Source organism: Taeniopygia guttata, chromosome 4A, assembly GCF_048771995.1.
Source record: "Taeniopygia guttata chromosome 4A, bTaeGut7.mat, whole genome shotgun sequence".
Lineage (NCBI taxonomy): Eukaryota > Metazoa > Chordata > Aves > Passeriformes > Estrildidae > Taeniopygia > Taeniopygia guttata.
Window position 1 is genome coordinate 15,904,056 of NC_133029.1, and position 15,471 is coordinate 15,919,526.

Here is a 15,471-nt window from a genome sequence, read left to right on the forward strand (position 1 = left end):
GTCAATTTGAGGGCATGATTCACCTGGCTGGAAGGTAGATGGCTGAAATAGCTGGGATGAATCACGCTCCAGATGTGTCTCTTTCTCTTCACTGGCTATCAGGGAGTCCAGATGACTCCCTCAGCTGCACTGTGGGAGAATCTGACTTCATGGCAGAGAAGTTCTTTCCAAGGTCTTTGGCTGAATATCTCTGATCACAGAGCCCAGCTGTGAAGCTGAGAGACGTGAACTTTCTGGAGTGAAGAGCTCCTGTGTTGAATTCTCTGAGAAATAATATTTCATGCTGACCTTTCTCCAGTTTGTCATCTCCGGCTGCTGCAGATGTCAGGTTCTGTCTCCATAACCCTGCCCTGAGAGAGCTGGACGGCTCCACAGATGCAGCAAGATGTTCTGCAAGATAAATTAAAGTGGATCTTTTCATTTTGGGCCCTGACATTCTCTCAATGGGCTCAGCACGTGGGATGGCTGGAGCTCCAGTTCTCGCCATCCTTTTGCTGCAGGCTGAGCTGCATTTGTGTTCCAAAAGGGCAAGGCTTGCTTGCAGGATTCCTGGGATGTGGATCCCCTCCTTGAGCTGAGAGCAAGGGCCAGGGGCTGGGCAGGACCAGCTCCTGCTGGCACTGATCAGTGAGAACCAAGGACTCGGAGCTTTTCTCCTTGAGATCAAGGAGCACCTTGCAAAGCCACCCCAGCTCCTGACGTGCCCTGAAAGCACCTTGCAGATTTGTGTGCTAACAGCACAAAAAGACTGAGGTGTGACCCCCTGTCCCTCCGTGTCCCTCTGCTGTCCCTGTCAGCTCCTCAGAGCTGGGATTTGTGCCTCAGGCTCGGGAATGGATTTTTGCAAAGTAGGCTGGGAGGGTTTGAAGCACAGTCCCTCTGAATTTTGGGCTCAGTGACGTTTCTGTGGCAGTTTGTGCCCAGAACTGGCTGTGTGTGAAGTGACAGCAGAGTCTCTGTCAGCTGAAGCAGAAGCAGCAGGAACACGGCTCCTGCGTAATAGCTCTGTTCCTGGTTTCTCATCAGTGCAAAAGGGACTAAAATACCCAATGGCATTAACCAAAGGAACAAGTGTCAGGCCAACCCGATTCATTTTTTGACAAGTAAACTGAGTTTTGAGCCAAAGAGAACGTACTCTACTGCATTTACTGAGAGGAGCTGAGTGCATGATCCCTGTGAGCCACGGGTGGGGGGTGGCCATGGGGAATGGGGAACATGTGAGGTGTTACTGGGAGATCTCTGTGACACTGGAATAAATATTTCATGCTGTTCCACAAATCTTTGCTAAGGTCCCTTTGGGAATTGTATTTGCAATTCTGGTCATCTGTGTTCCAGAAAAATGCAGGCAGGGTATGTGGAAGCCTGAGAGGGCTGGTGAAATGCCTGGGGGATGGAAAAGCTGGGGGTGGAAGGGCAGAACTTCCTTACCTGGGAAACCACACCTGGACAGCATCTATAAATATGGCAGAGGGGAAGCGCTGGTGAGGGAGAAGAGCTCAGTCCTGGCAGAAGAACAGATAAATGGTACCTGGTCTCAAATGTATTGTGGGGTTTCTTCAGCTCTGAAGTCTCATCCCTTCCAGATCTGTCCTGGGGTCTCTGTGCTTTAAACTGATCCTTATTTATGAGAGCATCCAGGAACCCTAGCTGGGAACAGAGCAAGGGGTTGTGAGGAGGCACTGAAACACCTGTGAGCATCCAGCTGTTGCCCTGGGATCAGAAATCAGTCTGTAACTGCTGCTTCTCCAGATGTGGCTGCCCTGCTTGCTGAGCCCAGCTTTGGGGCGAGCTGGGGGTCTGTCACCATCTGACTGCAGCTGCTGCTGGTTCAGGTGGGACCCTCTGGTGCCCAGCTCTCTCCAGCTGTGTCTCAAAAGCCCAGCTGTGGGGTGACCCCTCACTGAAGCAGGAGGTGCCCACGAGTTCAGCCATCACCTGAGGGCTTGTTCCATGCCTTGGTTTTCTGCCTGGTGTCCCAGGACCTTGTGAGGCTCGTGTGGACAATCCCCTGTATGACACACAAAGGGGACAGGTTTCTTCTACAGCTGATTTTGAATTAGAAGGGACAGTTTGTTGAAGTGGGGGGAGCACAGCTTTACTTTGCTGCCCACTGACTGGATCTGCCTGGGTTTTGAGGATGAAAGGCACTGCCAGGTTAAGCCTTGTAGGTCTTGCTGCTTTGTGTGACTGACTCTACAACTGGCTGGAACTGCAGCCCCAAGGCTGGAACTTCCACCCCAAGGAGATCAGATTTGTAAAGGAGAGCCAGTCCAAGGAAAATGGTAAATCAGGCCCTTTAATCTGTTGTCTGGATTGTATGGATGACTTCAGTGTTCTCTGTTGATGCTGAGAACCTGAAGCTGTGCTGGAAGGTCTCCTTCAAGTTCTCACTGTGCAGGCAGTGATTAACAGGGGTTTGGGGATGCCAGACTAGCATTAAGGGCTTCTACACTTGCATACCCCCAGCGAGGGGTTATTGTCTGTGTGCTTTGTGTTCCTCCCCGAGCTGAGGGGACTCTGTGGCTCTCAGAGCCTCGCCACAACAAGGTCTGGAATGGTTACAGGGTTGAGCTCTGTCCCTCTGAGCTCAAACTGGGACTTGGAGGCAGCCCAAGTCCGTGGTCAGGGTGTCTCAGTGACAGAACTAATGAGCCCAGGATGGCTCTGACAGGCTGATTAGCACATGGGGAAAATCTGTATTTGCTGAGGCAGCCTCAGTGCTCAGCACAGAATGCCTGCAGTGGGCAACACATAAACACAATTTATTACTCTGTTAAAAACACACAGCTGGCAGTCAGAGGGGCAGGGGGTGTCCTGGCATGGATGGATGGCTGGTGGTGTGGAAGCCACCAGTGTTGGGATGCTCCCTCCTGCCAGCAGGGAGCAGGAGTTTCATGGCTGTCGCAGAGGAGACCGGGGCTGTGCTGGTGCACTTCTGAGCTCCACAGGCAGAGATGTTCCGAGGTCCTGTCAGACACCAGACTGGCCTCACTGGGTGTCCAGGGTCCACGATCTGCCCCATGCAGACCGTCACCACAGTGCTGGGCTGTGCTCCAGGCCAGGGCTGGGGCAGGTCAGCAGCGTGTCACAAGTGAGGGGTGTCAGTACATCACCAGCACTAAAACAGGCAGCCTCCAGTTTCAAAAAGAGCCTTCTAAATACGTGCACTAACTTTGCTTGGGTCTGCATGGAAAGCTTCCCCAAGCCTCTGATGTTTCAACTGAAGAGAAAATTCCTTTGAGGGACACCATCTCTTGTTGTTGGGAATTGCACGTTGTGTCAGGGGATTTATCCCTGACACATGTGCCCGTATGGAGGTGGCAGGGGAGGTTCCAGGCCTTGGGGGACACGGGACACAGCACCTGGAGCTTGCCTGGCATGGTTGGGAGCAGGATGAGGGCAGTGGGAACAGCAGGGGGGAATGGCAGTGTGGTTTGGCTGCGAGCTCTGCTGCGTGTGCTGCTGTGCATGTGTGGGGCTGGGCCCGCGGGCGTTCCTGACTGTGCTTTTCTCTCCCCAAGCTGATCAGTGGTGGTTCCATTGTCAGTGCTGAGGCAGTATGGGATCACGTCACCATGGCCAACCGGGAGTTGGCGTTTAAAGCAGGAGACGTCATCAAGGTCCTGGATGCTTCCAACAAGGACTGGTGGTGGGGTCAGATCGACGATGAGGAAGGATGGTTTCCCGCCAGCTTCGTGAGGGTGAGTGACTTTCTTCTTTTTACTGCTCTAAGGAATCACTGCCGATGCTCAGGACATCAAGAACTGAGCTCTTGCTCTGTTTTTACTGTGTGTGTTCTCACTGATGCTGATTCCCACTTCTTTGCCTGTTTTCTATCCAAAAAATGGGAAGCAAAGAATGTTTCTGCTCGCTGCTGCCTCTCCAGCAGACAATTTTTTCCCCTTTGGTGCAGCTCTTGTGTTTCCCCCAGATCTGGCCAGTGCCAGGAGTGAGAGATCCATGACTGGAACTGGAGCTGGGCTGCACAAAAAAGTTCATGCTCTTACTCTGGCCTGGGATAACAAATTGTGTTTGGTATTTTGGGTATACAAATTGTGTTTGGGATTTTGGGATTTTGGTATTTTGGGTATACAAATTGTGTTTGGTATTTTGGGATTTTGTTATTTTGGGTATACAAATTGTGTTTGGTATTTTGGGATAACAAATTGTGTTTGGTATTTTGAGTCTGACCCTGCAGCTGGTGGTGGCAACAAGTCTGGATAATGGATTTGTGTCAGGTGTGATTGAGGTGAAAACCTTCTTGCAGCAACACTCTCAGTCTTGTCACTAGCACATCTCCTTTGTGCTGCAGCTGGAAAGGCTGAACGAGAACAATCTCATTTTATTTGCTTAATTTAAACACTGAAATATTCTGGGCCAGTTTAACCTCTCAAGTGCACTGACCAGTGTTGATTTCTTTGTGGTTCTGGGGAAAAGATTTAACAGCCCTTTGGTGTGGTGTCACAAACAAACTGTCTATGGGAGGTTTAAGAATAGTGTGCAAAACACTGTCCTTTTTTTTAAAAAACACACCAAAAAACCAATTGAACCAATGTCTTTAGGGCCCCAACCCATGGATCACTTGTCTTGGCTGAACTCCCCATCTCTCCCTACACTTTTCAAAGATTGAGGGGATGGTTTTAGAAACTGTGGGGAACAAAGGAGAGGGCACTCAGTGAATCTCAGACAAATGTCTGGAACAAATCCTAGATCCTCAGCCTTGGTGCTGGGGGTCAGAAGAGCCTGACCAGGCAGGTTTCTTGCCTGTTCTGTCCACTATCCCAATGAGAGCAATCCTTCCATCAGCTCTGCAAGGGGCTGGCTTGGCTGTTCCATCTGGGAATCACTTGCTGGGGGCAGGCAGGGACCAGACACCCGCCCTTTCCCCTCCCAGAGGGGAGCAACGCCTGGCTGTGCTGCCTTAGTGAGAATTAATATTGAAAAACAAGAGTTCTGGCTCATTTTATCTGCAGGTCTTGAAGGGAGGCTGGAGGGAAAGGTTTGCCCCTCAGGTTTCCAAAGCAGCTGAATAAGGAATGAAAGAACTGCGAGAAGAGCAGATGATCACTCACATCATGAGCAGGCTGCATTTTTCTCTGTTGTACTTTGAGCCCTGCTTTTTTAAGATGATGCCAGAAAACTGCCTGATTTAGCCTGGGTGGTTCTAGTTTTACTTGCAAAATAATTGCTTTTCTTTATATCTGTATTTCTCTTGTGCAAGCACAGAAGGAAAAAGGAACAATATGTTGCATAGAATATGAATAGTATTCAAGTGAGGGATGTCAGACAGACCAGACAGGTATAAAGCCAAGTAGGATTAATTTCAGGATATTTCAGACTTCAGGCCTCTTGTAAGTACTAACAGGAGTGCAGGAGAAGATCACTGCACAGTTGGGCTTCTCTCAAAGTCCTTTGCATCACTTCTGAGGACAAAACTGGGCTGGGAACCCAGTTTGCAATGAGATGTCTGACACTTCTTGCTCTCCAGCCAGATCATCTGAAAACCTTTGGCAAAGCATTTGGCACTCACGAAATCTCATAGCAGGGAACTTCATATTTGCAAGTGGAGAGGAAAACAGGAGCCTGCTGATTCCCTTGGCCTCCTTTACATGACAGCCAGGGGTGGCAAACAGAAACGCTTCTGAATTCCCTGCACACACAGCAATTGTTGTCTCCCTGCTCACACCTGCACTAATCCTCTTAGTAGCTTGGGACGTGGATAGAAGGAAGGTGGGCAGAGGGAACCACGGAGGTTTGGGAGCTCAGGAACTTTCAAGGAGAAACTGGATGGATAAAGCAATGTTTTTCTGGGGGAAGAGAAAGCGCAGCATAGGAGAAGTAAAATTTGGAGCCAGCAGGGAAAGGTGAATGATTTCTGCAGGGAGCTGCTGCACTCAGGGAGAAGGTTATGAACACCCCTAAGTCAGAAAGGTGGATAAGAACTCCAAAACTAAATTTAAGACCCAGCAAGGAGCTAGGTTTAGACAGGTGAAGGTGTCTGTGATGTATTTTAGCCTGTTCTGAGCACACTGGACACCCACAGGGTGCAGCTGTGGTGGCTGCACAGTGTCTTTGAACATCCTGTCAACTTCCAGTGGTCTGACAGATTGGGAGGTACAGCCGAGAAAAACCAGCAGGACTTTCAAACAAGATTTCACATTCTTGTGGTGGTAATGCCACTTCTTTCTCCTCTGTGGATGGCAGAGCCTTGGGCTGTCTGTACATTGTGGGTTAGAGATGAGTTTTTGCATAACCAGCACATTGACACTGGCTCAGAAAAACAGGAGCAGTGTGGGGAGGGATTTACAGCAGAGAATAACAGTCCAGGGCTGCCCATGGATCCATTGTTGTACCTTGGGGTCTCCTTTAGAAAGCACAGCAAGCCTCAAAACAAAGTTTTGATTGCAGAGCCCCTCATCAAGGCTCCAAAATAGCCCAGGTGAGACGCTCCAAACACAGGAAATCAAATGGCTTAATGTTTGGGCTCTGACATATTTCCACTGCAAGAGAAATAAAAAGAGTAAAGCTTATGGATGCTGTGCTGTGGAATCTCTCCTCAGAGACATGGCAGAGTGCCCCTGTCCTGGGCAGAGAGGGGGATTTATTCCTGTGTAAAGCTCTTCTTAGTCTCTTTGGATACCAGACTGAGCTTGCAGAATATATTTCTTCTCACCTCAGCAATGCTGAGTCTTCCTTCCTTATGTTACTAAGGCAAGGTAAAGAGCAAAACTGGGGCTGAGGAGCTTTTTACTGCAGCTTCTTGTTGTGCCTGGTGACTGAAGAAGGGAAGAAATGGTCCTGCCAAGGAGCAAGGAGGGGCTATGAAATCTTCATGATCTCCTCTTCCAGGAGAAGGTGCAGGGGTGGAGAAGTGCAGGGGTGGCAGTGCTCCATGTTCTCTCTCACCACTGCCTTAGTTCCCCCAAGTGTTGTAATTTTAGATTGATTTTCCTGCTGAAAAGCTGCCTTTGACCCACTTTATTTTCTGCTGCTAAAGGAGAAGTGCTGGATAAATTGGAGTGAGCTTTTAAGGCACTGTGGAGAAGGAGACTCTGAACCCAGAGCGTGGTCCCAGTGCCTGGCAGCTCGTGCCTTTACTGGGCAGGTGGGTTTAGCTTTTATCTGTGCCTGCTCTGTGTTGCAGGTGTAATTCCCCATTTTGCTGCCCCATATGCTTCTTTTTGCCTGGAAAATCTGATTGTATCTCATTGAGCTCATCACTCACCTGGATTTTCCCCACTGCAGCCCCTGCATTAGCATTCCCTCAGAGCCAGGGGCACCAGATTTCCCAAAGAAAGAAAGGGGAGCTGCAGTCAGAGCCTTCTAAAGGAGATTTGATTTTCCTGTGGCAAATGCAGTTTACAAATAGCTGAGCTGGAGGTAGGGCCCAGCACTGGCAGCACTGCTGGGGACAGGCTGAGCTGCAGAGTTTGGGGTTTCCTAAAGGCAAGGAACATTTCAGCACCCCAGGGCTCCCTGTGTCACCGTCACCCCAGGCAGGTCCCCCAAAGGGTCACACACTGGCACCGTGCCCTTCCCTGGACAGGCTGGTTTGGAGGTGCAAAACCAGAGCTTTGAGGCCTGTCTTGGAGTCAGGCAAACCAGGCAGGAATCTCCAGAGCCCCTTCCAGGCACAAACCTGCAGAGCCCTTCCCTGGCCCTGCCCTTCCTCAGCCTGGCAGGGCTCTGCAGTGAGCCTGAGCCTCTGCTCTCCCCTGAGTGTCAGCAGGGGTTGGCTTGTGGGAAATGGGAGGCTGAGCCCTAATTCCCAGCCTTCTGATGTTTGCTGCAGTGTCCAAGCAGCTTTTGGTCCCTGCTGGAGCTGCAGTCCCTGGGAATCTGGTTTGGGCTGCAGGGGTCAGGGAGGGAGCACAGGGGCTGTTCTCTGGAGCTGTTCCTGTTCACCTTTCAGGGATACAGAGCCTGAAGCTGTCCCTGCAGAATCCCCTGTTTTCTCCTTCTCCAGAAATGAGTGAAAGGTGTTTCTGACCTTGGGTAAAGGGAATTTCTGAGGCTGGGAATAGAGAAAGGGAATTTCTGAGGCTGCGAATGGAGAGTTTTAGAGAGGAGAGGAAGAGCTGGAGAGGCTTTGCTAAAGCTATGGGGAGTTGGAGGGAGGAAAGAGAAGGTATCAAAGAGCCTGTGGGCTGGAAGGTGAGAAGGACATTGAGCTGGAACCAGATTTGTGAGGGAGAAATTCAGGCTGTGGGAGAAAAGAGTGGCAGGACTACAGAAGGTGAAAGCACCTTGCTTCAGCTGCCTTTCCTTCTGCTGCTAAATGTCTTATTCCTGGTCCTGGAAGAGGATCCAGGAGATGCTCTGTGCTTCCCAGCAAACTGCATCCCAGCCCCATTCCCAGCAAACTGCATCCCAGCCCCATTCCCAGCCCTCCCACGCTGGGCAGGGGCCGGGGCTGGCTGGGACGCCCCGGGGGACAGCCAGCATCTCCTGGCAGCTCCTGGCTCCTCGTGGGGCTGGGGAGGGGGAACACCTGGCAGAGCCCAGCAGGGGCTGAGCCTGGAGGCTGCTGCTGCTTTACTGGTGCAGAGCCCTGCACCACGGGCCCTCCTGGGCTGCAGATCCTGGGATTTGCAAATCCCGAGCTCCTTAATCCAGTGGGGAGTCCAGCAGGGCAGGGATGGACAGTGCTCGAGGGTGGGACAGTGCACCAGGGGTGTGACACTGCACAGGGTGGGGATGTGACACTGCACAGGGATGGGGTGTGACACTGCACAGGGGTGTGACACTGCACGGGGCTGCAAACAAGGCCCCAGCCCTGGAAGCAGCTCAGAGAGGCAGGAAAAGGAGCAGATCCTGTGGGAATGGAACTGCTCCCCAGAGCAGGGCAGGGTGGATGGGTGGGGGGGAGTCCTGAGGCTCTGTGATTCCATGGATTCCTGCAGGTTGGTGGAGCCTCTGGCACTGTAGCCCATGTCACTGCCCACTTGTTCTGTACAATCCAGATTTCCTGGGATGGCAGCAGCTCTCTGAAGGATGTGTGTGTCATTAATCTGCCATGTTAGTTAACTGGGAGTGAGAATCCAGAATGGCACATCATCTGCTGGTTTTGTCCTTGTGAATATCCAGTGGAAGCAGGTTAATCATCCAGCTGGCTGGTAAAATGTTTGCTTTATTGTGGTTTCTGATCATTATGAGGTGATCAGGCCTTGGTGCCTGTTGAAGGAAAAAGTTCTCTCCATCCAGTGAGTAGGGTAAATCTGCAATAATTGCAGGTCAGTGGTGCTGGCCCAGTGCCACTGGGTGATTTTGGGCACCATTTGGGTACAGCTGCATGCTGATGAATTGTATTGATAGAAATTTTATATCATAGAATCCCATACTGGTTTGGGTTGGGAGGGACCTTAAAGCCCATCCAGTGCCACCCCTGCCATAGCAGGGACACCTCCCACTGTCCCAGGCTGCTCCAGCCCCATGTCCAGCCTGGCCTTGGGCACTGCCAGGGATCCAGGGGCAGCCACAGCTGCTCTGGGCACCTGTGCCAAGGCCTGCCCACCTCACAGGGAACAATTCCCAATTTCCATCCCTGCCCCCTGGCAGTGGGAGCCATTCCCTGTGTCCTGTCCCTCCATCCCCTGTCCCCAGTCCCTCTCCAGCTCTCCTGGAGCCCCTCAGGTCCTGGCAGGGGCTCTGAGCTCTGTCAGTGCCTTGTCCCAGGTCCTGCCTGTGTCAGGCACGCTCTGCCCTCAGGGAAGCTGTGCTGGCTCTCCCCAGTCACCTCCTTGTCTTCCTCGTGCCTGAACATATTTTCCAGGAATCTGCTCCGTTCTCCTGCTGGGCACTGAGGTGAGCCTGCCTGGCCTGGGGTTCCCTGGGTCTTCCTTTTTTCCCTTTCTAAAGGGATATCAGTCATGGAGAACGTGAATTAGCACAATGCAACCATCAGCTCTCCGTGGCTCCCAGGAGTGCTCCTTAGGGAAAAGGGCCTTTTTATGTGATTATTTTACTTTTATCTGCCTCTGCAAGTTCTTGCATTACGCAAGAGCTGGTCATGACTTCCCAGTTAGGGTTGAATTTTGAAATAGGATTGGGAGCCTCACTATAAGCCTGTTCCTCTCCACATGGAGGGGCCTTTCAATGGGAAACATCATGTAGGACCAGCATTATGCAACTTGATTTATTTTTTTCTGTAGTTTTCACTGATTTATTTTAATTAATTCTTGACAGAGTGCTCAGAATGGCTCTCAGGGCTTGGTGGTTTGGCTGCTAGGTGTTTTTCATGGCCTGGGGGAAGCCCTCCCAGGGCTGTTTGATTTTACAGCCCCTGATGTTTCCCATTGCAGAGGTGTTTAAAGAGACCCTGGATTTTTTATTGTAGAGTTCCCTGGAAATCCCCACAGGGATGGCAGCCACCCATCCTGAGCTGGGAGTGTTGGAGAGATGGGATGAAACTGGGAGAAAAAAAGAGTTCTGAAGTTTCTTTTCTAAAAATAGAGATACTTGCACTGAGAGGGAGGGGCAGCTGTGCCTTTGTGTCCCTTTGGAGAGATGGGGAGCAGACAGACCTTTTTCCTGGGATGTGGTCTCAGCTGTTCCCCACAGGAAGGAGGGAAATCCAGGCATTTTGGGGAGCTCCATGTGTGTGAAACAGAGGACTCACCCTGTGAGAGGTGCTGGGCTGAAACAGGAGCGTTTGCAGCTCGTCCAGATCACTCAATCTGACATTTCAGAAGTTTTTGGGCAAGGCCAGCATCTCTCCAGTGTGGCTGTGCCACTTGCAGCTCCACCAGTGTCAGTGGGGCACAGAGGCTCCATCCTGGGCTGGTGGCACTGGGACAGAGGCACAGTTAACCCTTGAAGTGCCACCTTGCCTTGGCCCAGCACAGCCCCAGGGCTGAGAGCTGGAGGTGCAAACCCAACCCCAGGTGTGTCTCACCAGAGTGCTGCTCACGGCTGAGAACAAGAGTCTGGGATGCATTTCAGCCCATATTTCAACAGCTCCATCAGTTTTTCCATGATTATCCCTGGATTTGGGTGGGAAAACTTCCTCTGGCTGCAGGGACGGGCCCAAGGTCAGTGCCAGAGCTGCCACTGCACCTCAAGTTTTATTAGTCATGTCCTAACTTAAATGATGCCCTGGAAGAAGGATCCTTGCTGGAATTTCAGAGAACTTCAGAGGTTTGGATGGAAACAGGAGTGTTTGAACAACACAGTGGGATTCATCCTTCCAGCAGCAGAGGCTGCAGAGTGCAGGGTAGAAACACCTTCAGCTTCCTCTGGAGCTGATGAAATTGTTGAATTTGTTTTTAATCTAAGGCAGAAGTCATCTAGACTAGAACTGTATTTTTTTTTCCCTTTGGGAACATGGATCCTAGCAGGAAGGAGCAAAAATTTCATTAAGCAGGAAAGCAGGACTCCTGAGATTTGCAGATGAGGAAGGAGGGAGTGTTCCTGCTGTGCACAAAAGGCAGCCTGAATTTGGGAATCATGAAAGTTTGTAAGTTTGCTGTCTGCCTTGGAGTCTCAAAGCCTTTAGGATTCATGACTCAGGCTTATACACACATGCCTTGTAATGATTAGATCTTTTTGGCTTTTTTTAAAGTGAAAATCAAATTTTTTCTCATGATCACCTGACTCCAGGAGGTAGAGCTTTAAAAATATGCTCTGCTGCCAAACTGGCAGGAGTGTCATCAAACTTGGTAACAAGCTGTTCCAGTTGGGTTTGGGAAGGCTGCAAAATCGTTTTCTGCAGGAGAAGAAAAGCAGGGGGGGAAATTATTTTAAACTTCAGCCAACAGGGTTTAATCCCCACGCTGGTCCTGCTGGATTTTCCACAATTGTTTGTTGGAATGCCAATGAAGCTGTCACCAGGACATATCTCTTGGAGGACTCCTGTGCCATTCTATCCTTCCTAGGACACATTTTCCCTTCTCAGGGTGCCCCTAGGTTTTCCCTGCCCTGAAATTGGTGGCACTGATGTCAGTAGCTGGCCCCTGAGGTCACTTACCCCAACAAGGACATTGCTCAGCAGCAGCACTTCTTCTATTTATTTTTTTTAATATTAAATTTATTTTTCAGCATAAACCACTGCTCGTGTTCATGGGGTGTTGTTCTGCCTCAGTGGATCCCAAACATCTTCCAGAGGAGGGTGGGTTTGCTGAAAGAGACACTTTTCTAGCCAGCTTTTGGGTGGTTTTTCTGAACAAGAGACATTTGTTTCAGTGTGCCAGGAGAGGTTTTCCATGCTGGGTTCCACTGTATTTGGTGGGATTGGATCACCAGATCTCTCACAGTGACCCAGAGCTCGGCCAGGCCTCCCAGTGCTGATGGAAATCCTACAGAACCCCTTTTAGATCCCCCAGATTTGCAGCATCATTAACATCCTGCTAAAGAAGAGATGGGTTTGGGGTTTTTGATGGTGTTTTGGTTTTTGTTGGTTTTTTTTTTTTTTGGCCTCTACAACTCCCTGTGGGAGGGCAGAACGTGGGAGCTGCAAGAGGTGGTTTAGCAGAACAGCTGCTGGTTGGGAATGCAGGGAAGGAGCAGGGGCAGGTTTGGAGATTTTACTTTCCTAATTTACAGGAACATTGCCCTTTACAATCTGTGCAAAGCCCAGTTTAAACTGAATAATGGGAAAGCAGGAAACACTATTAACATTGAAAGGAAACCTGAAGATCAGGTTAATGATGCTGCCTGGTTTCCTTGTACTCTGTGTGTGGACAGTTCCACTGCTCACAGGATAATGTATTTTTAGGTTTGAAAGTCCCCAGGATTTGGGGGACTTCAAACACTGAGGAGAGAAGTTGCTTCATCTCCATCACTGAGGTGAGGTGGTCTGTGAAAGACAGAGGTATTTCTGTCAGCTCTAAGCTTTATTTAATGTTTGTTTACAAACTACCCTGAGCCCAATTTGAGTCAATCAGAGTTATTTTAAGCAGGTTTTGTGGGAAAAGGTAACAGAAGGAGCCCTTGATCTGTATGGTGTGTGCAGAGCACAGGCTGGTTCAGACACACAGGGGAGAGCTGGAATTTGCAATTTCTATGGATGGTTTTTATTTGATATTGGAGGGAAGCTTCAGTGTGCTGAGAACACACAGATCCTTTTTCACTGCTTTTTTTTAATTTTCAGTGCCCAGTGCACCTGTCCCAAGCTGCCCTGAGCCCCCAGGTTTGGGAGACTTGCTCAGGAGTGTCCATTCCATGTGCTTTGGGGATGCCATGGTTTGGGGATCCCAATGCTGGGGTGCCAAAATGTGGGATTTCCTGAGCCAGAAAGGTTGTCTTGATGAGGAAAGCTGCTGAGAAATGGGATCAGAGCTCCTTCACAGCCCCTGGCAAGGGAGGTTACAGAGCTCCAGAAACACAACCCAGAGCTGATGGGCACTTCAGATCTCTGAACCAGCCACTTCTCCACCTGGAATCAGTCCCTGGGAAGGGCTTACCCCTGCTCCCAGGGGATCTGGTGTTCAGAGAGACCCCAGCTGGAGGTGGCAGGAGCTGGGACAGCAGTGCTTGCCACCAGCACTGCAGTTCTTGGGCTGCTCTGTCTCCCTTGTGTCCATCTCAGTCGGGAGCTCTTGGCAGCATTCATTCATTCATTCATTCATCCTGTCACAGGGTGGTTTTATGTTTGGGGTCAGAGCAGCCAGCACTGCCAACCCCCAGGAGATGGGGAGTGTGTGGGGAGTGTTTGGGGCTGGTTGTGGGCTGGGAGCTCTGTGCACAGCCGGTGGGGTGAGGGGGGGTGGATCCCCGCTGGTGGACAGCCGGTTGGATATGAGCCAGCAATGGGCCTCGGTGGCCAAGAAGGCCAATGGCTCCTGGCCTGCATTAGGAATTGTGTGACCAGCAGGAGCAGGGAGGTCATTCTTCCCCTAAACTCGGCGCTGGTGAAACCACATCTTGAGTGCTGTGTCCAGTTCTGGGCCCCTCAGTTCAGGAGGGACATTGAGATCCTTGAGCACGTCCAGAGGAGGCAACGAGGCTGGTGAGGGGCTTGGAACACAAACCCTGTGAGGAAGGTTTGAGGGAGTTTGGGTTGTTTAGCCTGGAGAAGAGGAGGCTCAGAGGTGACCTTATTGCTCTCTACAGCTCCCTGAAGGGAGGTTGCAGACAGGTGGGGTCGTCTCTTCCACCGGGCAGCAACTGACAGAACAAGAGGACACAGCCTCAGCTACGTCAGGGAAGGTTTAGGTTGGATTTTAGGAAAAAAATTTTCACTGAAAGAATAATAAAATACTGGAATTGTCTTCCTTGGGAGGTGGTGGAATCACCATCTCTGGATATGTTTAAAAAAAGACTGGACTTGGCACTTGGTGCTATAGTCTAGTTGTGGTGTTTGGGCATAGGTTGGACTTGATGATCTTAGAGGTCTCTTCCAACCTCATTATTCTGTGATTCTGTGATTCTGTGATCCAACATCTCCCAGAGCCGTGTAGCCTGAGCCAGCTGCTGGGAATAATCCCTGTGCTGTCCCTCTGTCCTGCAGCTATGGGTGAACCAGGAGGATGGGGTGGAGGAGGGAACCAGCGAGGTGCAGAACGGCCACCTGGACCCCAGTGCCGACTGCCTGTGCCTGGGCAGGACCGTGCAGAACCGCGACCAGATGAGAGCCAACGTCATCAACGAGATCATGAGCACCGAGCGCCACTACATCAAACACCTCAAGGACATCTGTGAGGTACCTGGGGCTGGGGACAGCACATGGGGGCTGGGAACAGGGGAACAGGACATGGGGGCTGGGAACAGGACATGGGGGCTGGCCTGGCTCTGTCCCCACTACATCAAACACCTCAGGACATCTGTGAGGTACCTGGGGCTGGGGACAGCACATGGGGGCTGGCCTGGCTCTGTCCCCACTATACCAAACACCTCAAGGACATGTGTGAGGTACCTGGGGCTGGCACACCTGCCCATGGTGAGGGCCTGGCAGAGGTTGAGCCTGGGTTTGTGCCTGGGTGATTTGGGAACAAGCTGGAGTTTCTGAGGACTGTGTCTAATGGAGGAGCAGCATCTGTCAATATGTATTGACAGTTCTGAGAATTTCCTGCTGGATCTGATAATTCCTTTAGTTTGTATTAACCAAAAGTGCAATTTCCTGACCTTTATTCCATAGCTCTTTGACTAAAACATGATGAGGTTGAGATCCTTCAAGCAGTCCTCTTAATTAAAACCCAATGCCATCTACTTTTGAACTTGTGATTGAGGAAATTAGGTTGTAATTAAACCAATCAGTTAGCCATGTCATCTGTGCCTTTCATGTCAGGTTCACAATTTCCCCTGGCTCAGGATGGGCCCCATTTGCCTTTTTTATGGCGAGACTGAGGGCAAAATGTTTCCACCATGTGAAATGAAGAAGGGAACCAGCAAGCAATGGACTTTAGTGACTGACCCCACAATTCCCCAACTTGGTTCTTGTTCATTAGGTTACAGTTAACCTCTACAACCCTTTAAGTTCAGGATTAGTTCCCTGAGCTGACCCAAAGTGCAGAGCCTGTGGTGCTGGGTGTTTGA

General features: G+C 50.6%; 1 protein-coding gene across 24 annotated transcripts in view; it reads left to right on the forward strand.

Annotated features, from left to right (window-relative positions):
- The window catches only part of ARHGEF9 (Cdc42 guanine nucleotide exchange factor 9), a 201,353-nt gene that overhangs the window by 133,097 nt on the left and 52,785 nt on the right, over positions 1-15,471 (forward strand). For 23 of the 24 annotated variants that reach the window (XM_072929240.1, XM_072929241.1, XM_030272856.4 and 20 more), the window contains 2 exons: positions 3,522-3,701; positions 14,447-14,638. In XM_072929240.1, coding sequence (XP_072785341.1) covers positions 3,522-3,701; positions 14,447-14,638 — 372 coding nt within the window. Of the gene's footprint in view, positions 1-3,521; positions 3,702-14,446; positions 14,639-14,749; positions 14,767-15,471 lie in introns of those variants that run through there. The other variant, XM_072929248.1, reaches the window with a different exon arrangement.